Source organism: Rhinatrema bivittatum, chromosome 2, assembly GCF_901001135.1.
Source record: "Rhinatrema bivittatum chromosome 2, aRhiBiv1.1, whole genome shotgun sequence".
Taxonomy (NCBI): Eukaryota; Metazoa; Chordata; class Amphibia; order Gymnophiona; family Rhinatrematidae; genus Rhinatrema; species Rhinatrema bivittatum.
Window position 1 is genome coordinate 427528103 of NC_042616.1, and position 25373 is coordinate 427553475.

At 45.0% G+C, this 25373-nt stretch overlaps 1 protein-coding gene and 1 long non-coding RNA gene across 2 annotated transcripts in view; both read left to right on the forward strand.

Annotated features, from left to right (window-relative positions):
* Positions 1–1141: 1141 nt before the first annotated feature.
* Positions 1142–5785, forward strand: LOC115084889. The gene is made up of 3 exons (XR_003854665.1): positions 1142–1313; positions 3473–3533; positions 5555–5785. It is a non-coding gene; the product is annotated as an uncharacterized LOC115084889 (long non-coding RNA).
* Positions 5786–8203: 2418 nt separating this feature from the next.
* The window catches only part of LOC115084890 (cytochrome P450 2D17-like), a 59380-nt gene continuing 42210 nt past the window's right edge, over positions 8204–25373 (forward strand). Inside the window, exon 1 of the mRNA XM_029590279.1 lies at positions 8204–8526. Coding sequence (XP_029446139.1) covers positions 8314–8526 — 213 coding nt within the window. The 5' untranslated portion in view covers positions 8204–8313. The remainder of the gene's footprint in view (positions 8527–25373) is intronic.

The window sequence follows — 25373 nt, forward strand, 5'->3', positions numbered from 1 at the left end:
GGTTGTCAGGAGAGAGGCACAAGTGCAGGAGCAGGCAAGGCCTCTGCAGTGCTTGCTAGGACCTTCAAGATCCAAGCAAGTGAGCAAGGGTTTAACCTCAAAGTGTCAGCTGATGCAGCTTTTGCTTTACTTCTGCTATGAATATTTATTCCAGGGAGGTAAAGGAAGAGATGTGATGTGTGCTCTTCATTCCTGCTATGAATATTTAATTCCGGGTGGCTGGGAAGGAGCCAGAAGAAGCAGCAGCTCTTGCTCTGTTTCCCCTGTGAACATTTAATTTTTGGGGTGGGAGGCTGCAGGAAGGAGCCAAAGATGAGGCAGGAGCTCTTGTGCCACTCTCCAGTCCTTATGACTATTTAATTCAAGGACAAGGTGGGGAGATGAACCAAAGCTGTGGCAGCAGATCATGCTCGCTCCTGCAATGAACATTTGATTATTGGGGGGGGGGGGGGGGGTCAGATACACGGAGCAAAAGCTCCCTCCATGAACCTCTGGTTTGGGGCTCTGGCAGTGGCTGCCTGGGACTGAGCTGTGGGTCTCATCTGGGTCTGGATGTTTCACAGCCTTGACCTAAATAATCAAAGTATGCAAGGTCTGGCCAATCCCATGTGAATTTTAACCTGGAGGTTTACTGTGATAATGAATGCAAAAGTACACATCTAGATTTGCTTTGTTTATTGCCCCCTCAAAAATACCCATGCCTGCTTTTGGTGAGGGCAGGTTGTTAAAGGAAAACTCTGCATATACTTTTCCCCCTGTCCTAACCCCAAACCAGAAATATTTACAAAACTACATGGGGAAAAGCCCATGCCTTGATATATGCTCCTATTTTTACTTGTGTAGAGGATGGACAATAATCAAACAGCCCATTTCTGTGGATAAAAGAGCGCTTTACCTCCGGACATGGCTTTCATTATTGTCCTCCCTGTATATAATGGTGATGTGCGTTCAGCCTTACACATTTTAAAGTCTGAACCTTTCTTTAACAGATAAAGAAAAAAAGCGAGCATGAAGAGGACCGAATGACTATACCCCCTCCCCTCCCCCTCCCTCTCCCTCTCCCCCCCCCCCCTTGAGTGACTGCTTCCCTTCCCCTCCCCTCCCCAGACCTTGTTCTCCCCTTACCCTATTCCTACCCCTGTAACTCCCTCCCCTGCCCCCATTCCTCCATCCCCGTGTGAATGTGCATGAATGTGTATGAATGTGTCCCCTCACCTTCCCCCCTCCCCCAACCTCCCACTCCCTTGCCCCTTCCATCCTTGTCACCCTTCCCTTTTCCCTTTTCCCACCATCAATCCCATTTCAGAACCCCGGTAAGTTACAGCTACAGTCTGTCCGGTTTTTAAAAATTACCCATCTTCTCCCAAATATTCCTGAAAAGTATTGTCCTATCAAGTTTGCCTGTCTTGTCCAAAATTTTAAAAAAAAAGTAGTTCAAGGTCAACTCTGGGGCTTTCTAGAGAAGATGTTAGTGTTTCATGCTAAACACGCAGGTTGCAGGAAGTGCTTCAGCATGCAGACAGCCCTCACGGTCCCTTGATGCAGCCCTATAGGATTTCTCTCTTCTTTGTCAGCCCTGGTTATATCTTTGTTACTAGTTTTAACAGGATGCATTCATTACGACCATTTATTTATAGCAGGGAATTCTGTTTATTTTATTCTTTGTACAATGCATTGATTTCCTTTTGTGATTAATCAAGCTAATCAATCATAATTAAAAAGAAAACATGACAAACAATCCAACAGGAAATCAGTAACAGAGAAATGAACAAAACTCACAATCTCCAGAGCAAAATAAAAATAATCTGAGTGAAATTAAACTTCACCGCCTCTTTCAAAGAGCCAAGTTTTGAGGCTTTTCCTAAAAATCCTGAATTCTTTCTCACTGTGTAAAGACAGAGGAAGAGTATTCCAAAATATGCAGCTAAATAGGAAAACCCCCTCTCTCTTGCATGCTCCAGACAAATTTCTCTAGGAGAGAGAACTGGAAGTAATGCCAGCTGAGATGAACTTAAAAACCTTGCAGGCTCATCAGTAATGCCAGCTGAGATGAACTTAATAACCTTGCAGGCTCATCAGGAAGTAAGAGAGGTCATGATACGTGGCCATGATAACCTGCAAATTAGCCTAAGAAAATAAAAACAAATCTTTGTGCTAGAAGAGAAGTGAGGAGCAAAACTTAATGAGTTATCAAACTTGACTCCTAATAAAGTAACACTATTTGTTAACTGAATAGAAGGACCAGCCATCGGCGGGGAAGGAAGTGAATTTAATTACATTTCTAGTAAAACAAATGCCCTCCGAGTTTCCTGGGCTTACCTTTATCTTCTTCTCCCCTATCAATCCCTGCCCCTTCCAGGTGGTGAGAGAGAGGAAGGTGAATAGAGACATTATTGATAAATATGTATTAATAATGCATCTAAATGGCAGATGAAATTTCATGAGGGTGACCAAGCCATTCTTTGGGATTCTGCTGACCTGGATTGGCCACTCTCGCAGACAGGATGCTGGGATTGATGGACCTTTGGTCTGATCCAGAATGGCATTTCTTATGTTATTTATCTAGCTCCAGGAGCAGAGAGAGAATAACTGATGTTATTCCATTTATTTTTAAGTTCAGACACATTATCTAACCTTGCTGGCCTTTAGATGTAAAGTATTATGCACTTTACAAACTAGAGGCATCATCCTCTCACTGGCAGTGCGGCCCGATTGATTGTGAGGGTGCACAGTCCGCATGGAGGGACATTCTTGTAAGATGGAGCAGTGAAATTGCTCTGTGGGAAGGAATTACCTGCTGGGGGATGCACGATGGCCAAGGTTTGTGCTCTATCACTGGCAGGTCATGGGTAATAACCACAGTGTATGCGAGCCCCAGGGGAGGGAGATGGGGACATGCAGTCAAAGACTGGAGAAGAGGGGTTAGTTAGCTCAGGGATCATAAGGGTGGGCCTCTGGGGTCGGGAGGGGGTGAGGTCAGGGGTCATGGTAAGGGTGGGCTCTGGGGCTGGAGTAAGCTCGGGTCAGGGGAGGGGGTGAGGTCAGGGGTCATGGTAAGGGAGGGCTCTGGGGCTGGAGTAAGCTCTGGGGTCACGGGACAGGTGGATATTTTTTTTAGATTAAGGGGCAGGTCCTTCAATGAAGGTAGATTCTCTGGAGCTGCTCAGGGTAAGTTTTCAGGAAGCTGCTCAGTGCTGAACCGGCTAAGCTAAATTTGGGAACATTTCCAGCCGCCATGCTGTGATTGACAATGTATCCAATAAACGTAATTAACGCTTGTGGCCACTCAGCAGCTCTTCTGAAAATTTGCCCCTTACCTTGTATACAGAAATGGACACAATTAACTTTGTGATAACCAAGATCAATGCCTGTACCGCAGATGGAAAGTAGGACATCATGAAATGCTCACACGTCTCCTTTCTTTCTCTTTCTGGTTCTGCTCGTCCTGCCAACTTCTGCACCGGTGCATTAGATTTTCCCTTGCCATCCCGTATCCCGTGTGTGTGTGGTGTGATTGCAGTGAAGACAGAAAGGTAAGGAGCCTTTGCAAACATCACTTTGTGCCCTGTAATACCTTTAAAGGTCCTTGATCAGCGGATTTGTCCAGCTGAGTTTGGAATTTAGCAGGACAAACTGCAAAGTGTTAAAATTGTGGGCCAATGAATGGTTAACTTACCTGGATAAAAAGAGATGACCGGGTGTGGGGCTTATGTTTAGTTGGGTAGCAGCCCTGAAGTTAGCTAGATAAACTTACTCCACTGTCTTTGGATCTATCCAGCGGGAACTCGTACCTGGGTAAGTCCAGCTAACTTCCTGCTCTCGGCACCGCTGCATGGACCTATTAGTTTATAAATATAAATGAAACATTTTGTTGGTATTCAGGGATTTCACAGTGCTAATCAGTGATTTCTCAGAGACGAGAAGTCCCTCAGAGCACAGGGAACTGTATGCCCTCTATAGTTACTCCAGTGAGCCATAGCAAATGGTTTAGTCCACTCACTACCCTAAACTAGGTCCTCCTCTGGGAGGAGCTTAGACCTTAGAAAAGGCACCCAGAAAAGACAAAACAATAAATATAACAACTGAGGAATCACTAAATAGCAGTCAAATGTTTATTTATTAGCACAATCTGTGGTCAGAAGACCTCATTGATTCAGATGCTGGTTGGTCACTGCAGCTCTACCTGACACAAAAACCTGAAAAAACTGTGAGAGACTTGGTGCAGGACCCTGCTGACACCCAGTACTAACTCACCAGTCACTAATCCTTCACAGAAACAATGCTAATAAATGAATGTTTGTTATTATATACAAGAAAAGGATTTACAGTTAACTCAAAAGGCTTGAAAAACTGGAAACAGCAAAGAGGAAAAAAGAAAAAGGACAGTAACTGTTGGTACTTAACAGTTTGTCTGCAGAGTGAAATGCTGCATCCTTCCCAGTCAGATATGAGGGTCCTGTGCAACCTTTTCCTGTCAACCCACAGCTGTACTTCCCAGCTGAAACAGGTCTCTCTCTCTCTTTCTGCTAATTCTAACTCTCATTCTCTCAGTCCGTTCTGTCCCTCTAACAGATCCTCAGCAGCAGTGCAATGCCTGCTGAAACGAGCATCTCTCTCTCAGTGTTACAGTCTCTCTCTCTCAGAACCTTAGCAGCAGGGTGAAGACATGGGTCCTGGGATTCATCCCCTCAGCTCCAGCTCCTGGTGCCAGTGGAACACTGCGCTCTTATACTGCCGCCTGCTGACCGGCTGAAGATCATCTGAATAAAAAAAAACATTCTCTCAATATACCAGGCAAATTATACTAACAATTACAAATCCTGCTCATCACCAAGAATAATTTTCCAAGTGTGTGGCTCGACTTTTGGGCTGTATCTGAGGGACATTTGAATTTCTGCTGACTCCGCCTTTCCAGCTCTGCCTCAGCTCCATCCCTGAAATGCCTCTGCTCACTGGCTGTAAAAGACTATTGGTTAAAGCAGTGGGCTGGAAGCCAGGGTTTAAATCCCACTGGCACCACTCCTTGTGGCCTCAGGGTCAGATTGTGAGCCCACTATGAATAGAGAAATAACTACAGTACCTGAATGTCATCCACTTTGAAGTGCTGAAAGTTGGAATATAAAAAAAAAACAAAAAAAAACCAACCTCAGGCTCCTGATTGATTTACCCAAGTAACCTCTACAGTACTGATTCAATGGCCCATTTCTTTTTTTTTTTTTTGTTTAAACATTTTTATTGACAATGATAACAAATGAGGTTCATAACAGTAACATTACAATTCAATACACATAATGGAATACACAATTGTCACCAATGAACTAGCATCCGTAGCTAAGGTTTTATGATAATTATGATAGTACATTCCCCAGTCCTCTCCCCCCCCAGCTACCAGGTATACAACAGAAAAGAAAGAGAAATACATAGGAAAGGAATGGAGATTTACAATATCATGCTAATCAATTGCATAAAGGGAGCATTCTGCTTATATGGAAAGAATATAAAAGTTATCCAACATACGTACATGGCCAAACATATGGTAATGCCACCCACACAGGTAATATACGCCAAGACCTGAATACATGCAGAGAATGCTATGTGGATATAGTTATGCCGATTGCTGAGCTTCCAACCACTGAAGATATGGATCCCAAACCTTATGAAAAGCCGGCAGGCGATCCAGTGAACCGCTGCGAGGCGGCCTAGTTGATAACATGCATGTAGTCTGTTTTGTATTTTAGCTAAACTGGGCAGTGTGCTGCTAATTCTGTACGAGCTGCAATAAAAACTTGTAATGCAAATCGTTGTCTCTTTATTCAGCCCCTGTATAGGTGCTCTCAGTAATACATGCCAAGGTTTAAACTCTAGTGGAGTATCCGGGACATCCAATCTATAATCAATGGCCAGAAACAAGCCAACTTAGGGCATGTCCACCAGATATGATAATATGTACCAACTTTCCCACATCCCCTCCAGCAGTACTGTGAGACTGCTGGACAAAATTTTTGGAGAGTAACTGGCGTATAGTGCCAGCGATATAATAATTTATAGCAATTTTCCTGCAATCCAGTGGAGATGGAACATTTACCAGCTGCTAGGTATATGGAGTTCCACTCCGTATCTGATAATAAGTGGTCGAAATCAGATTCCCACAAGGCACGATGTCTTAATGAGCTTGTCCTCTTACCATTAAGAAGAGTATACACTTTGGAAATCACACCACGTAACACTAACGCATTTCTGCAATAATGCTCGAATAGATTACCCGTCAACCGCAAGGTGCCACTGCGTAATGCTCTGTGCGTAAAGTGGTGGAGTTTAGCGTGTAGTAAAAAATCTACTGCGTCTAAGGGGTAGTGACTTTGAAGCTGCGCACTGGTCATAAGAGTTCCCTGTGATTGCACATTTTCCCACTTAATAATTCCTGCCGCTTTCCATGCCAGTGAGACTTTATTATGATGGGAATGTGGTAAGACAGTATTAGTAAATAAGTGGGTCATGTTCGAGTATAGTTCCTTACCTACTAAGAGCTCTTTTCATTGACGCCACATTCTAAGGGTGGTGCCCAGGGAGCTTGTTGGATAACCAATAGGACCCCAGGTAGATTGCGGTTGCCATGATATTGCTGATATCGGTAGCTCTCCTAACAGGGCCTGCTCCAACATGACCCATTGTGGTATCTCTGCTGTTCGGTGTAGCACTACCAGTGCCCTTGGCTGTTCTGCACTAAAATACCATGCTAGATTTGGTAATTGTAGACCACCTCTGTTTTTGGGGAGATACAGGGTAGTACTGGCTATTCGAGGGGGTCGTTTGCGCCAAATAAAACCGCATATCATTTGCTGCCACTTTTTGAGAAGAAAGGAAGGTATATAAATGGGGATGGTGGTGAAAAAGTATAAAAAACGGGGTAAGATGTTCATTTTGATAATTGCCAATCTACCTAGCCAAGAGTGCGTGTGTTGTAGGGTCACAGGAGGATACTCACAGGCTATGCGGGGCTAACTATGAAAACATAGGGAGAGGGAAGGCCGCAATTCAGTTGGTAGGCCTGGGAAAACCGTAGTGAGGTGACAGGAGCCAACCGAAAAACAGGGCATAGTACTCACCGAGCATCGATTAAATGTACGCGAAGGGATACCTGTGCAGGGAAAAAGCGTTTGTGAAGTAAAAGTTTAAGACAGAGCTCCTAACCGCTATGCTTACTGCAGAGCGGAAAAAAAGACTGAGGGGAGACACCTGTGGTCACAGGGATAATTGCAGGCTGAGCATGTTCAGTGCACTCAGTGTGCCAGTGTCAGTCAAAGCTTTATAGAAACTTTGACAGAAAAGGTTTCCGTAACAGGGCTCCATCCACTGACGTCACCTATATGTGAGGACTACCATCCTACTTGTCCTGTGAGAAAGGAAATTATCATGTAAGAAGTAAGTTCCAATTAGGATTAATGGTTAGAAATGCAGGACTGTTCTAACAGTGGGAGTTGCATGATACCCGGAGTTGCATGGTTTTCCGGCAGAGGTCCATTAGAACTTTCTCACTAGCACAACTACTGTGCTATAGCTCACTATTTAGTAGAGAGTGAATCATGTGGCTTCAGGAGGTAAACCAAGGATTTTCAGGGAGCTGTAAGGGATATTTGAGACCCAGGTCCCTTTCTCTAGCACCAAGTCTGCTTACCTGCCAAAAATACTGTGGAAGTGGGATATGCACAAGCAAGTGAATATAGGCCCAGCTTAGATTACTCTCTTATTGAGTCACCTTTCCATAAATACAATTGAAATGATGTACAATAAAATGCATTACACATTCATAATAACATCTGTAACTTTTCTGCAAGGATAATTAGCACATTTTCCTGGAAGCAGTCCACTCATTTGGACAATGGACGACATGAGCAACCTTCAGTTCAATTGAATCTGACAGGACAGATAAGAAAAGATGTACAGTGTTGCTAGGTTGTACATGGGCTGGCTGTGTTCTGTGCTGAACTGCAAAAAAACAAAACAAAACCAAAAGCCCTTGCCAGGGCCCAGGAATCCAGGTTGATCTAAGTGAAACCTGAAACTGCAAAAAGTGAATAAACAAGTCACACGAGAGCAGCTGTTCTCTGTTAGGTCAAAGAGTGAACTTCAACCTGATTCCTAATCGTTAACTGAAACTGAGAAAACGAGCGCCTCCCTTCCCTTTAAATACCTCCTTTTTGCCTTCTTGGATCCTCCCAGAATGCCTTGCATTGTTTAAAGCAGCCTGGCAGCTTCCTAATCATTCTGCTGTGGAGACAGAAATAGGAAGACAGAAAGCCAGGTCCAGCGAGCATGGAGCTGCTATCAGTGCCCCGGTCTCTGCTGTCCTCCTGCTGTAACAATGTCACTCTCCTGGGCATCTTCCTCACCGTCTTTGTCCTGGTTTATGACTTCATGAAGCGCAGGAAGAAATGGAGCCGCTATCCCCCAGGACCCACCTCTCTGCCATTCTTTGGGAATATGCTTCAAATTGATTTTAAAAATCTACCAAGCTGCTTCACACAGGTAAAGTAGTGCACCCTGCTCTCTCCCTATCCTAGGGGAAGCCTGATTTGTGTGCAGAATCATATTAATTAGGGCAGGCCACTCCAAAGAGTGTTTTGAGTTTGTGGAGTTGGCGTCCCTGTAAATCTTTTCTTTGAGGAAGAAACATGGGTTGCTCTAAAAAGGATTTATCATTGGTGATTACATTCACAACAGCAAATCTTAAAACCGTGTTTCCCAACCAGTGTGCCTTCAAACCTGATCAGGTGTGTCACGAAAAAGTCACCACTGCCTGATGATCAGATTGAGGCAAGTACTTGGGCTGTGCTCTGAGCACGTCACAGCAACAAGAGACAGCAGCAGCAAGAAGCTCAGCTCTTAAATGTGCAGGAGCTTCTTTCTAAGAACATGCATGCCTCCTGTTCCTAGCTATAGCATGAGCCATGGAGTGTGGTAATGGGCAGCATGCAAGGCACAGGTAGCCAGGCCCCCACTGCTTGTGACACACATCACCTCCTCTGTCCAACCTCCCCAGGCTGAGTAGGGGGAGGTCACGCACTGAGCACTGGGTGTGAGTTAATCTGAGTGATGGGAGCAGCAGCAGTGAAGGAGCTCTGGCAGCTGCACTGAGCCGGCTGCCTGCTCCGTACTGATGCCTCCTTCTCCTGTTCTTGTATGTAGAGGGAACTGGTTCATGTAGATCTCTGCCCTTGAAGAGAGACTTGGTGGGAGTTTCAGTGCTTTCCTAGCTCTTCTTTTGGCCTTATGACTCCTCACCATGTCTGCACTGCCTGCTCTGTGGAGGTTCGTGTGCCACATTTTTGTTAACGTGAGTGAGTCTTGGACTTGAAAAGGTTGGGAAACACTGCCTTAGAATGAAGACGAGAACACAGTCAATGACATGGAGCACCAAAATAAACCTCATCTCAAGTAAACTCACAATAAAATGTAATTTACTCATGGAAACCAAAACTCTGAGGAAGCAAATGTGAAAGGTACATGAGGGCTAAGTGGATGTTTTGACAGCAGTTTCTGTACTGGGGCTCGATTTTCTTGCAAGTTTGCTAGAGATGGGAAATGTTTTTGTATTCAACATCATTCAATGGCTTTGTCTTTATTCACATTATTTGAGGAAGTAGAAACAGACACTAGAAATGGTCTTTCTTTGCAAATAGCACATGTAAAAGGCCAAATGAAAATGAAAATAAAAATTGGGGGGTGGGGTAGAGGATAGGGTTCTGTTTCGTTTCAAATGACTTCACACACCTATTTCCTTGCAGCATCCTCTCCAGGTCCTGCTTACATACCCCCGAGAGGGAGAGATTCTCCCAGTAGCACAGCTGTCTCTTCTCCTGATTGGTTCTTCATCCTAGAGAGACTTAATGGTTACCAGCATTGTCCGCTTACAATTCAGAGCCCTGCTACATAAGATGCAAACAGATTTAACCCTTTAGTTTAGTTGCCTGTGTGCAGAGTCCTGACAGGCAGTGTACTTTCTATAGAAATCTGTGATTAGGAGAAAGTAAATTAACCCAAAACAATAGATTTGTTGTTGAAAACTGAGGCTGGAAAACTGGCAAACTAGACCAACTTTAGTTGTGATGTATTTAAAAAAACTTGAATCTTCGTGACCACACAGGCCCCTTTTTTAATGGTAAAGTTGTCATAATACTATAGATTAAACCAATAAGGAGACATAAATATAATTGCACATGTTGGTATAAAGTTGTCTGGCAGAGTTCATTCAGTGGGGGTGACTAGCTCTTTCACATCCACTGGGATATCACCACACCATTTATATTGTGGTGTAATAATTTTAATAAATCATTCCTCAAAAAAATATATTGTTTTGCAACTTTGTTAACTTATTAAAAAAAAAGTGTTCATGTGATATTAAGAGTTCCATATATGTTGAAAATCTCCTTATAATGCCAAAACTGATATTCAAAATTCTTGAATTTATATTTATGAACTTAAAAAGTCCACTATATTTTATCGCTCATTTAAGAAGTTGCAAAACAATATATTTTGAGGGGAATTATTTATTAAAATTATTATTAACACAATAAAAATGATGTGGTGATATCCCAGCAGGTGTGAGAGCAAGCCACCCCCACTGATTGAACCCTACTGGACAAATTTATTGCAACGTGTGCAATCATATTGATGTCCCCTTATTGGTTTGTTAGTGCATTGTTAGGGGATTTCCTTGAGGCATATTTGGTTATCATTTAATACTGTAGATGTCTCACAAACATAACCACTCAGTTTGTATTATCACAGAAAATGTTGAACTTTGGCACCTATAAACTTGGAATGAACCAACTTGCCTTCTTGTGTTGCACTGTTTGACCACAGGAGCACATCTTTGTTTTGCGTTCTCATTTGCCAGCACATTGCTTCAACATTTGCTGTTATCTTAGTGCTAAGATATATTGCCCTATGACAAGGGTAGTGCACATAAACTGATAAGAGAGATTTCTCAGGCCTTTCTAATTGATTATACAATGGAACGGGTGGCCAGCTCCAGTCCTCAAGAGCCACAAACAGACCTGGTTTTCAAGATATGCATGAGAAAGATTTGTCTTCATCACCTCCACTGTATGCAAACTCTATCCCATGTGCGTTCATTATTAATATCCTGAAAAGCTGTATATGGTTCTTGAGGACTGGAATTGGCCATTTCTGCACTATAGAGTACAGTTTCAAAGCCTTAGTTGAGAACTCCATGAGTAAAATTGGGGGTTACACAGGTAGAGTGACTGAATCTAGGGATGTGCAGAGGGATGCCATACGTTGCATTCGGGATTCGGATTCATCGGGGAGCAGATCCGTTGCATTCGGCAAGGGGGCCCCCCCGATATGTTTATCCGTTAATTCCTATTTGTTTCCCCGCTAAAATTAAATTAACTACAACCCCCCACCCTCCTGACCCGCCCCCCCCCAAGACTTACCAAAACTCCCTGGTGGTCCAGCGGTGGGTCCGGGAGCCATCCCCTGCACTCACACCCTCGCTGCCAGTTTCAAAATGGCGCCGATAGCCTTTGACCTACTATGTCACAGGGGCTACCGGTGCCATTGGTCAGCCCCTGTCATATGGCCATCTGTGCCATCTTGTGCTCCTACTATGTGACAGGGGCTGACCAATGGCACTGGTAGCCCCTGTGACATAGTAAGGGCAAAGGCGATCGGCGCCATTTTGAATACTGGCATCCGACGGCCAGAGTGCAGGAGATCGCTCCCGGACCCCCGCTGGACCACCAGGGACTTTTGGCAAGTCTTGGGGGACCCTCCTGACCCCCACAAGAGGGAGCGATCTCCTGCACTCGGGCCGTCGGCTGCCAGTAATCAAAATGGCGCCGATAGCCTTTGCCCTTACTATGTCACAGGGGCTACCGGTGCCATTGGTCAGCCCCTGTCACATGGTAGGAGCACAAGATGGTGACGATGGCCATATGACAGGGGCTGACCAATGGCACCGGTAGCCCCTGTGACATAGTAGGTCAAAGGCTATCGGCGCCATTTTGAAACCGGCAGCGAGGGTGTGAGTGCAGGGGATGGTTCCTGGACCCCCCGCTGGACCACCAGGGAGTTTTGGTAAGTCTTGGGGGGGGGGTCAGGAGGGTGGCGGGTTTGTTTAAATTGGGTCCTGTAGACTGCCGAATAATTCGGCGGATTCGGGTATTCGTGGGGAATCGCGATATGTTTCGCTTCCCCACGAATACAACGAATAGGGCCCTATATGTTGCAGATGAGAAATACGTTAGAAACAAATGCACACCCCTAGATGAATCTGCCTAAGTGGATCTTTAGCCACCTTAAAAGTATGTGCATATATTTCATTTAAAAAAAAACATGTATACTTGCCATTGGGTATTTTCTGTCCTTACTGGAGATGACTTAAAAGTACATGTGTACTTTTTAATCTCTGTAATCATCAAATGTACAAATATGAGCTTAGCTGTAGGGGTAGTTGTGCTTGTAGATCAGGCTGATTTGTACAAGTTCAAAAGTGCATGGTTACTTTGTCAACTAGATGGTGATTTTCATCTAACTAGGCCTGAATTAGTCATGATGTGGTTGACATCTGGTGCTACCGAACAGACCTCTCTCATAGCTAATAGAGCTTTTGCTCTACTGAGCATGCACAGGAATTCCTGCTCATGTTGCCTCGTAGCCCACTTTGGTCTTTTTCGTCTGCGCATAGCACAAATGTGTACTTTCTACTTCTGTTTTTTCATCCAGTGGGCTATCCCTTATTCTATCTCTAGCTCATTCTGTATACTTCAGAAAGTTCACCTTGTTTGTATCTGAATTATTTTCTTGTAATTTCATTCTGTCACCTAACGCCTTAACTCTAGGAAGAATTCACTACTGTCATTTCTTCCAGATAAGAAATCAGTCTAGAATTCAGGTATTGTGTTTTCTGAGGCACAGCTCTGGTACATAACTATTAAGATTTGTAACTTTATAAATATTTGCTATTGCGCCTTCTTCTAAAAGTAAGTCCAAGGCAGAGTGCATAATAATGGTCTACTTTTACCAGGTGTATGCAGTGCTTTACAGACCCAAACGGTAATTTTAAAAAGCCTTTCCACAGGTAAAGCAGTCCTTTTGATGCTTTAGCATGTACTTTTGATAAATTCCTCACCTGATGTGAGTAAAAATGTGCACAGAAGACTTCTATGCTCACATTTTTACCTGCATGTACGAGAGGCATTCTAGTGGGCAGGTTCTGGGTGTGCTTTTCATTTACAAGCATACATTTTAATATTAAAAAGTTATGTGCATACATTTTCACAGCAAAATTACCTGTAGCAAATAACAGGTGTAATTGTGTGCGGATAGTTTTGCCGGGGTAATATTCAGAACTAACCTAGATGTACAAGTTTGCTTTGAAAATTGGGTAACTTGTACATGTAACAGACTGCAAATGTATGCAAGCTGTTACAAAATTACCCCTATAAGCTCCAAGGAGCTTAAAATCTAGTCAAGACTGACAGACAAAAAAACAGATCAGAGGCATTAAACCAGTTGGGTTATAGATGGGATTAATTGAGGAAGGGGTAACTCATTGAGTAAAGCTGCAAGGAATGAGGCCTCGTAGAAGACTATATAAGAAACACATAGCAGATGTAGGGCTGGTTTAACTATTAGGCATGTTAGACAATCACCTAAAGTGCCTGCATTTTGGGGGTGGCTCTAACAGCGACTGCTTCCCATCCTGCTGGCTGCTTTTTGCAGGGTTGAAAAAACAGCTATCATTGCTGTGTCCTTCTTCCCTCCTGTTAGCACCCAGGGCAGAGGCAAATAAAGCAGTCGGCCCCTTGCTCTTTCCCCCACTCCCCCCTCCAAGTAGGGCTAACATGGGCTGAAAAAAAAAAAAGAAAACTGGATGAGACCAGGAACTCCAGGCTTGAGAGAGAGCAGAGACGTCGCCCGTATGACATAGTGAGGGCAAAGGTAGAGCCGGCGCCATTTTGAATATTGGCAATATGGCCCGCATGCAGGAAGTCCCCCCCAAGCTGGCCAAAAGTCCCTGGGGGTCCAGTGGGGGTCTGGGAGTGATCTCCTGCACTCGTGACGTCGGGAGCCAGGAACCAAAATGGTGCCGGCGCTACCTTTGCCCTGTCATATGATAAGGACAAAGGGCCACCGGTGCCATTTCTATTAACGCAGCCGTGGCCAGAGAGCGGGAGATCGCGCTGGGACCCCCCCCCCACTGGACCCCAGGTAATTTAAAACATTTTGGGGGGGTTCGGGAGGGTGGGGGATTAGTTTTAAAGGGTCGGGGTGGGTTTTAGGGTTGTTTTGGTGTGCCGGTTTCCCCGCCCTCCCCCTTCCCCCGATTTACAATTTTTTGACGATAAATCGGGGGAATTGCTATTGTATCGCGGCTCTAACGATTTTTGATGATTTAAAATATATCTGACTGTTTTAAATCGTCAAACGATTCACATCCCTAAATACTGTCTTTCCTCCACTGGCCTGAGGTTTCAAAAGGAATCTCTGCCAGCAGTTTCCCATTGAATATTTGATTGCAGGATTACATGTACCAGTGCTGATTTTCTGTCAGGTTGCAGCAAATTACCAACCTGGAACTTTTTTGAGCTTTCTTCCTTTTCCCCATTGCAGCTGGATTGGAAGGTGGAATGGCCTCAACCTTCAATTATGAGTGTAATTTTGAAATAGCTTTGGAAATTGCCTCCCTATGTAATCAGTTTAGATCAAAGTGTTATACATTATGAATGATTCTGGAGTGTGCATCATTTCTTTTGTTCTGGCATGCAAACATTGAAAAGAAGTGTGTTTGGGTCCATGAAACATTTTGAAGCTGAAGAGGTCCATGTTTCCTGAAAGGCTGGGAGCCCCTGCTCTAAATGAGATTCAAAATTTTCAGAATCTTATAAAGAACACCTGCTGGGACTTCAGTTGGCAAAATTTGGAAGAGGTGCAAAGCCACGGTAAAGCTTATTTTAATCACTGCAATCCATCTTAGTTATGAGAGTATCTCATTCTTCCACCTTTGAAAATTGACAAACATTTTGCTCAGTAAATGAGGATAAGTTTAACTTCATAAATCTGCCTTCTAACTGCTACTACCAAAGCCTAAGATATTTTATGCTATGACCCACCCATCCAAACAGAAAAGACCCCTTTGAATCTTTTGCCACTTGCCCAGAAATATCGATGTTCAAAATCATAAACTTAGTATTTTAAATCGAGAAACCTTGCCATACTTTTCAAAATCTGTCATCAATGTCTGCAACGAGATTTCAGGCTGTGAGGCAGAAAATATTACATCATCTGCATACAGAGACATCTTTAAACTCCTTCCTACCCACCTTTGTACCCACCACACCTTCAGTTCTATGGATCTCTGTGGCAAAGGGCTTCATTGCAAGCACAAAGCCACAGAGAGAGGGGGTCCACCTCCCGCCTCCCTCCTCTCCCAAAATGAAAACTGTCTGAATATTTCCCTTTAACCCAAACTCTTGCTTCTGATGCTTCGTACATCTTGCATACTTATGTGCAAAACTTTTCTCCCGGGCCAACCTGCTGCAAAACACTAAACAGGTATGGCCAGTGAAAGCAATTGAACACTTTCTCAGCATCAACCGCTAAGAGTAATAAGGGAAGCTTCCCTTTTTGAGTGACCCAGATCAAATTAAAGACCCATCGAATATTACCAGCTGTGTATCTACCCTGACTGGTTGTCATGTACCAAATGTGGGATAACCCCTGCTAATCTAACCGCTAGAATTTTGGCTAAAATTTGTATGCCCACATTTAATAACGAAATCTGTCTATAAGAAACACTATCTTATCTCTCTCCTCTTTCAGAAGCACAACTACGCAAGCTGCCTTAATTGAAATTGCTAACCCAACACCTTGCAAGAGGTAATTTTAAACATAGCCTTCAAGGGACTAGCCAGCAAGCCACCAAAACACGTAGTATAACCATCCATCCCTGGGGTCTTATCCACTTTCAAATTTTTGATCACTTGCAATATTTCAAACTCAGATATATCAGAGTCCAATCTGTGCTGCTGCTGTGGGGTAAGCACTGGTAGATCTATACCTTGCAAATAAGAAGTTATATCCTCCTTTGTAGAGCTATCTGTAGAATAGAGATCTTGAAGGAGCAGACAAAATCTCTCTCTAATCTCATTAGGGTCAAAAATTTCCATCCCATGCCTCTAATACGCGTCACTTGAGATTACCATATTCTCGTCTTTAATTTATGTACTAACAATTTAGAGGCCTTGTTCCTAAATTCAAAGAATTCTTGCTTAGTTAATTGCAGCTGATGGTACTTTACAGGTACTTGTAACCTGGAGTGGCCACTCTTGGAAACAGGATGCTGGGCTTGATGGACCCTTGGTCTGATCCAGTATGGCATCTTCTTATGTTAAGTCGGCATATAGATTTCTTAGTTTACTCCTTTCTGCCTACAGCGTCACCCAAACTTTCTTAGATCCAGTACACTTATGTAGCCCCCTTCAATTTTTTAATAGAATCCAACAAAACTAGTTTGCTTTTCTCTTTCCTCTTTCCTAAGGAAAGCCCATGCTATCCATTTCCCCCCTTAATACCACCTTTAGGCAGTCTGACACCCTGCTTGGTTTTACCTCATTTTGCTGCAGGTATTCTTGAATCTCACACTATTTTCCCACATATCTGCTGATCTCTTAGCAAGGCATTTAATTTCCAGTATTTTTCTCTGGTTGGGAGGCACAACTCCCTAATCTGTACCCAAAGTGGAGCATGGTCCTACCATGTAATGCTATCTATATTGACACCTTGCACTAGCCCCATCAAGGAAGATTATACCAAAACGAAATCTATCCAAGAACATGTGCCATGAGGATTGGAATAAAAATTACAATTTCTAGAGGTAAGGCATCTCGTTTGCCAGACATCCATCAGATTCAGGGCAGGGATCATATCAGCTAATTTACACCTTTGCATTCTCTGAGCAGTACAGGGTAGACTGAATTATCTAAATGTGGTTGTATACTGTAGTGAGATTAGTCACCTATTTTTCAATGGGCCCTTACCAAAGGAAGTCAACTGCTCCACCAACCCTGCATAAAACTCACCCCAATCAGCATTCGATGCACATAAATTCAGTATAGTGACTATTACCTCTCCAATTTCCACACTGAGAAAAATAAATTGTCCTATATCTTTTTGGACCTCCAGGACTGTTGCTTCCAAAATCTGCAAAAGAGGTTTCCCCCACCCCATTATTTCTTTCTCATACAATTAGATGCCAAAACAATAGGATGGTAATTCTTCTGCATTAGCACTCCCTCGTCTGCTCTGTGAAAGTGTCTCTTGTATTAGTAGCATATCTGCCTTCAACCTACCAACTTCCCTAAATAAATGCTGCCCCTTGTTGAGTACTAAATCACGCTTAAGGCGCTTCTCCATGGACACAAGGATACCATACTAAAATTTGTAGAAACAAATATCAATTTTTTTATTGCATATCCTTGGGAGATACAGATGACCAGACTTCTGCTTATGCACAGCACTAGCCCCTGTCTCTCTTTGTATGTCAGTGAGTGCTGCTTTTTATAGGTAAAACATGCAATAATCCCTAAGTTGCATGACCCTATGGGAGTATCACATACATAGTTTGTCATAAAAGAAGATGAATTAGACCTATGTTACCCTGATCTCCCTCCCAAATTTTCCCAAATTGGGGCCTACTTGCCTAGTGGTCACATCAATCTTCTGTTAGTCCTTTGTCCTGTCAATTTTTTTCACCCTCAGTGAGATCTCCAAGGCTGTTTTCATCGGTGCCACTGTAGTTGAAATGTTAGCCTGTGAGATTCTGACCATTTCCTTCTGCTTTTTGTGACCCCATGACCCTCCATCACAAGTTTTAAACAGCTCCGGCAGCTGTCCAGATGTCTCCTGTAATTTCTTCAAATTAGGTTCAATAGGGCATTTAAGGTTTCCATGGCCAGAAGTGCAAGCAGGCCAAAGCAGCAGAGGATTCTGGGTCAATCATAGTCTCCATGTTGGTCTCAAACTCAGGCACACATCACCCTTTACATTCAAAGTCAGGATATTCAAACACGCCATGTATTCAAGTCCAAGGAATTTCCCACATGCTCCCACTTCTGATACATCGCCTCCCTCTTCTCCTATTCTTACTCTTTACCCCTATTCTACCCCAATCCACCTTCCACCCTCCTGGCAAACCGCAGCTCCTCCCCCCTACCACTACCCCTAAAACTGCAGAACTCCCCATCTTTCTCTTCCTTCCCCCTCCAACCCCATCAAACTCCCCTTCATTATTTTGCCCTCTCCCTTTCTGAGCAAATAACCCTATGCAGAAATGATTCCCCGGTTGCATATCTCTCCAAAGTTAAATGGACTACAGCAGCGGTTCTCAACCGGTGTGTCGCGGCGTGTCCCACTGCCCCGCTTGTGCTTCCCTTCTCCCCAGGGGCGGGATTAGAGTGGAGAAACGCTGCACACCACCGCCGGAGGCCAGGCTGGCAGGGCCGAAGAATGGAGCAACACTGCGGGCCACCGCCGGCTGAAGACTGGAGAGACCTGTGCGCCGCCAGCTGAAGACTGGAAAGACGTTGCACGCCACCGCCGGAGGCCAGGCCGGCAGGGCTGAAGAATGGAGATGCTGCGCGCCATCACCGCCGGCTGAAGAGTGACCTGTGCGCCACCTCCAGAAGCCAGGCTGGTGGGGTGAAGAGCGGAGAGACCCTGAGTACTGCCAGAGGCCAGGCCAGCGGCGGTTGGAGAGACAATGCAAGCCGCCGGAGGTCAGGCCAGCGGCGGCTGATAAGCGGAGGCCAGGCTTTTTGGGCCAAACAATGAGAAGAGGCTCCATGTGAGCTTTGTGTGTGTGGTAGAATGGGTGCATGAGTGGCAGCTTTGTGTGTGTGTGTGGTAGAATGGGTGCATGAGTGGCAGCTTTGTGTGTGTATGTGTGTGGTAGAATGGGAGCAAGAGCATTTTTGTGCGATTGACAACTTCTATGTAAGTGACAGAGCATGTGTGTGATTGAGAGAGAGACTGATCAGAGGTGATGTGTTTCTGTGTGTGAGAGAGACAGGTTGTGGGCCCTAAGGAAGAGGACCTTCAGGACAGAGCTTCAGCAGCCACTGCTGCTTCTGGTAAGTGCTATTGGCCTTCAAGGGAAAGGAGTAGGAGAGTTGCTGGAGAGGGTAAGTAAAGGCAGCTTTTTAAGTTTATTTTTCTTGATTGACTGCCATTTTAATTATTGGGTGTTATGTGATGTGTCTGCTGTTTTGAAATATTTTATTGATGTTTGGACAATGTTTAATCATTTTTATGAATTTTTAATTGTTGGATGTTCTGTTCATCAGCTGTTTTGTAACATTTTATTAGTATAGTTTTACAATTGTTTCTAAGTGGGTATCTATCTATAGCAACTTGGCTTGTTCTGTTTTCCTAATAGGAGGTATATTAGAGTTTAGGGCCTGGTTAATATTTGTAGTGGTAAATTACTGTCTTTTTCATAAGGAGGGGTTTTGTGCCTGCCAGTAAAGAGAGTTTGTTTTGCATTTACTGAGATGTTTTTGTTCAATGTAAAACTTCTTTTTTATTCTGTTCTATGTAAACCGCTATTTGTAGCGATAGTTACTGTTCTTTGTGAACCGGGGTGATATGTATATTATACAGGAACCTCCGGTATATAAATTATTTAAATAAATAAATAAATAAATGTCATCAGAACTAGAATAACTTTTTTTTTGTATGGTGAGTTGTACGGGTAATGCCCTAGTTCTGCTTTGCACCCATTTTTGGGGGTCGAGGGGGTTCCTGAGGATGCAGAATGTATATTTACATTTTGCCCCATGACAGTCACATGTTCAGTGTGTCACCCATATGAGAACCATCGGTCAGGTGTGTCGCGGCAGAACAAAGGTTGAGAACCACTGGACTACAGTGTCCAATCTGATGTGTTGGCAGTTGTTCCACAGCAAAGCAAAACAAACCCAAAGAAAATAGTCACCCCAGACTTTAAACTAAACAGTCTCTGCCATCACTTCCGTATAGCAAACACCTCTGTTCTCTGTCTGACTCAGTTCTGCTCTGACTCCCTGCTTGTTTGACATTGGCATTCACTGCCACTTGGAAAACTCCTGATGTATAGGCGAGTTCATCGCCACTTCTTGCTCCTCAGCTGGGTCCTCTTGTAATCCAGCCTTCTGGAGTGCATTACTGGACTTATCAAACATTTTCACCTTGTAGTCCTTGCCACTTAAACATTAAAACTGAGGCCAAAGGGAAACATCCGTTTATAACGTAAGTTTTATTCTCTTAAGCATGCTGGCAATGTCTTTGAACTCTCTTCTCTGCCTACGTGCAATAGCTGATAAATTGGCAAAGAATTCCTAGGAAAAAACACCCAGAGCCCTCGCTTTAGCCCTAACCTTCTCCTTTACTGGGAAATCTTTAATGCATACATTACCTCCTGGCAGGTTCTGGCACCATGGACCTAAACCCTGAATGCCCTTTCTATTCAAGTTGCTATTCCTGTTGCGGAGCAAAGCTGCACAAATTGTTTGGTACTACCTCTGCACAGTCCACTTATTCGTTGGAGTCAGGTTGCCCCCTAAGTCGGACATTGTTGCATTTCAAGCTATTCTCGATCCTTGACCTTATCACTTAAACCTGGATGCTTTGTGTCCAGCTCCTTAACACACTTCTGGGTCTCCATTATATGTACAGCCTGCTCCTCAACTCTGCCCCCGATATCAGTCACCTCGCTCCTCAGTTCAGCTACAGTGTCCAGCATCTCACTTTTAACTGTGGATATATATATATATATTTTTTTTTAATTTTTTTAGGTCTCTAAACCAACCACAGAGTTCTGCTCGTGTAATATTTTTCTTGTCGCCCCCCTCCCCCGTCTCTGAGCATGAGGAGGACCCACCTCCATGGAGCAGGGCCACTGTTCTCCTGCCATGTGTCTGACTAGTTTCAAAGAAACTTTTGATCGCTGCCATTTTTTCTTCTGGTAGACATCTTATGTGTGCTTTCAGCTTCACAAACATTCAATTTAGCAGAACTGAAGCACCAAAACACTTATTTTCTGTTTTTATTAGCGCATCTTGTCAGAGCTCTCGACCTACATGACCATCTTGGTCTGTGATGTCACTTCCTCCTGCATTTTTCTTTCTATTTATGTTACACTGTATGCAATATCTGGCATCTTGTGTTTGTCTGCACATTTTTAATTTGTGGTGTTCCGTATTTGGTGAGGATATGTCTGTTGTTCATGTGACCGATATGTTGTGTTCTGTTAGTGTGTAGGTTCTGTGTAGGGATCTATAGCACTCTGGCTTTTTCTATTTTCTCATTAGGAGGTGAATTGGATTCTAGGACTTGATGTAATATTTGCAATGTTACCTTTTCCCAGGTACGGCTATTAATGTACAAGCCTTGGGAGTTGGTCCTGTTTTCAGGATGCATACATTCTGATTTTTTTTTTTTTTTGCAGGGTTTCCAGTAATTATTTTGGTTGAAAACATAGCAGTGTATGTCACTATAATATACTTGTTAAAATAAGTGATCATTTTAGCTCAGAAAACTGTACTTTGAATATTTTTGGACCTGATTTTTAAAAGCATTTACACACCTAAACACTTGAAACTGGGTTTTATATATGTAAATGGGCTTTTGAAAATTACTACAATATATAGCCTTGAATTGTCTATAGGATATACTTGTGTAAGTGCACTTTCCTGTACATACCCAGATCAGTCCACCCCAGTGGGTTATGTACTCCTACCAGCAGATGGAGTCAGAGAGAAAAGCTTCAAGGCACTGGTATCCCAAGTGTGCCACCTGCAGCTCATCAGTATTTCTCTGACTCCATGGTGGTCATGTATACCTGCAGCTCTGTGTGAGACGGATTTTTCTTGCTCCCTGAGGTGCTAGGTTCAGTGTCTGGGCCATCCCTCAGATAGAGCTGGGCGAATGGGGGGTTGGTTACCCCTGGCGGTGCTAGCCCATGTGGTTCTGGGTCCCCTGATAGCCAGGGGACTGGTTCCCTCAGCGACCCGAAGGCTCCCCCTCATTGTCTCTGGTACAGGGAAATAGCCCCTTTGGGGATTTTTTTTCTATTATGCTTAGCTTAGGCTTTATTTTTTTCTGTTACTAGAAGTTTTTGTGTAAAAAAAAAACACCAGCTCCAAGTTCCCTGTTCACTGCAGCTCCCGGGGTAAATCAGTCTGCCTGGTGGTGCAGAGCCAGGCAGACCCCTGAAGGGGAGGGGGGAGGTTTTCAGCCCTGGTAAGACCCTCTGAGGACGTTTTTAAGCTCCCTGCCTCATTTTTACCGCCGGCTACGGAGCTATTTTTACCGCGGTGGCCATTTTGCTTTTTCTTTTTGGACCTCCCACGTGGCTCCCCGGCGTTCCTGGGGCTGATTTTCACGGCCTTTTTGGTGGGAGTCACCAGGGCTGGGTGGCAGCACCTGTTTTCTTCTGGGGGGGGGAGTTATATGCCCCTTTTTGCAGGAGGAACATGGCAGAAACTCCTCTGGTGGAACCCTGTAAGACTTGTGGGATATGGTCAGCTTATTTAGACCCCCTGTCACTGTGCACTGGGTGGGGAAGGGGCCTCAGACAAGAAGACCAAACCTAAAATGTCTGCACGCAGGTCAGGCTCGGCAGCTGGGTCTGAAGGAAGGTGCCAAACCCCCACTGCGCGGCTCCGAGACCGGAAGAATCGAGAGTCACTGACACTGATTCTAGTAGTGACGAGATGGGACTGGGGGCATTTTCACTTGAATTTGTGCTGCTCATGCATGAAGCATTTCTGGCTCGGAAGCTCGCGAAGCGCAGAGCCCAGGATGGGAGCGTGGGAGTTCCCAAGCATCCCCATGTGCGAACTGATGGTCGTCCATCCCGGGCAACTTTGGCTCGGGAGGATCTAGCTGGTGCAGTCAACCAGCAGGGGAACGACTCCACTCCCCCCTCGAGGGACACTGCTGCAGATCAGTGTGAGGTGCCTCCAGACATAGATGCGGGCAATGACAATCAGGATCCAGTAGAACCTAGTGCAGAGGGGGACGACCCCTGCATAGTCCGGCTGTTTAAGAGAGATGAATTGCGCCCCTTTATTCCCCAGGTGCTTGAGGAATTGGGGGTGAGACTCTCGCTGGACGATTCCGACAGCGAGGGAGTGAACCCAATCCTGGTCAGTCTCCGGGGTCCACCTAGTGCTTTTCCCATCCCGAAGAAGATTCAAAAGCTCATTAGCTGGGAGTGGGAATCCCCGAAGGCGGTGCTTAAGGTCAGCCGGGCGATGCAAAAACTCTAACCGCTAATGGAGGAACATTTAGAAAGCCTCAGGGCACCTAAGGTGGATGCAGCTGTGTTAGCGGTGACCAAGAAGACAACCATTCCAGTGGTGGGAGCGGCTGCTCTCAGATGTGCAGGACCGCAAGCTGGAGCTGCATCTGAAGCGGGTGTTCGAGGTCTCCTCCTTAGGACTTCGGGCGGTGGTGTGTGCCAGCATGATGCAAAGAGCGTATTTATGTTGGATTCAAAAACCGCAGGACCCATCGTCTTCTGGGACTCTGTCAGCTTCTCAGGCGGCTCGTCTGGAGGCGGCGGTAGCATATGTGACGAATGCTTTATATGACTTGGTGCGTTTGGTGGCCCTGACTATGGTCTTCCTTCATGGTGGCTTGGCAACTCCTATGGCTCCGCAATTGGGCAGAGGGTGCTTTGTCCAAGTCGCAACTGTGCAGTCTGCCTTTTTGATGGAACTTGCTGTTTGGAGAGGATTTGGATCAGTTGATGAAATCTCTGGGGGATTCCAAGGGTACTAAACTGCTGGAAGTTAGAAAGCCCTACAGGAAATCATTCGGTCCTCTATCCTGTTTTTTGCGATTTCCGAAAAAGCAGGTCGGGGAGGATTGTTTCACTGTGGTTCCAGACAGACCTCTTCCCGTACACAGTCCTTTCGGGCTCCAGTCATCCTGCTAGAGGTGGTTTCAGTCAGGGAACCGGAACTGGGAAGCCTGCCCAATGAAATCAGGCCCACCCACTCCTCGGACGTGATGATCGGGGACAGGTTGTCCAATTTTACAAAGAGTGGGCCAGGATCACCTCCGATCGCTGGGTGTTGGAGGTGGTAAAAAGATTACGCCTTAAATTTTCTCGGCCTCTCATGCCAGCCTTTGTAGAATCGCGATGTTTCCTGCAACAAATGAGTAGCGGTAGAAGATACTTTACAAAGGTTTCTGGCCCTGAAGGCGATCATCCCCGTGCCATCCGAGGAATGGGGGAGGGGATGGTACTCCATTTATTTCGTGGTTCCCAAAAAGGAGGGCACTTTACGACCCATCCTGGACCTATAGAAGGTGAATCACTGCTTGAAGGTGCCACGTTTTTGAATGAAAACACTTCAAACAGTCATTGCAGCGGTTCGAAAGGGAGAGTTCCTTGCCTCCTTGGATCTCTCCGAGGCTTATCTACACATCCCGTTTCGCAGCGCTCACCAGAGATTCCTATGATTCAAGATCCTGTGTCAGCATTTTCAGTTCCGGGTGTTGCTGTTCGGACTGGTGATGGTCGTGGTGGCAGCGACCCTCCGGAAGGAATGGATAATGGTCCATCCTTAGCTTGACAATTGGCTGATTCTAGCCAAGTCGGAAGAGGAAGGCGAGTGGATAGTTCTTCGTGTGATCCATTGTCTCCAGTCCCTAGGCTGGGGTAATCAACAAAGCGAAAAGTCATCTGACTCCGTCACAGTGTCTGGAGTATTTGGGAGCTCATTTCAACACCCTCCAGGGCAGGGTATTTCTCATGAACGACAGGATGTACAAATTACAGCAACAAGTGTGTCTTTTGTTTATAGCTTCCAATCCCCAGAGTGTGGGATTACCTACAAGTTCTGGGGTTCATGGCTTTGTTGGAATTGGTGCCTTAGGCCTTTGCTCACCTGAGACCATTGCAGAGAGATCTACTGTTGTGGTGGGACCCAGTGTCAGAGCAATACCAGTTGCCCCTGCCTTTGTCGCAGCGAATCAGGTCCAGCCTGCAATGGTGGCTGTCGGAAGACAACTTACAGAAGGGGTTGCCCCTCGAAGTCCCGGATTGGGTGATCGTGACAACGGATGTGAGCCTTCAAGGCTGGGGAGCAGTGTGTCTCGGTCATGCGGCGCAGGGAACCTAGTCCTTACCCAAACAGTCGTGGTCTATCAATCGCCTAGAGACAAGGGCAGTCCGTAAAGCGTTGTTGGCATTCCAGTCCCTGGTGCAGGGGAGAATGGTTTGAGTCTTCTTGGACAATGCCACCATGGTGGCATATCTCAATCACCAGGAAGGAACCAGGAGTCCGGCCATGGCA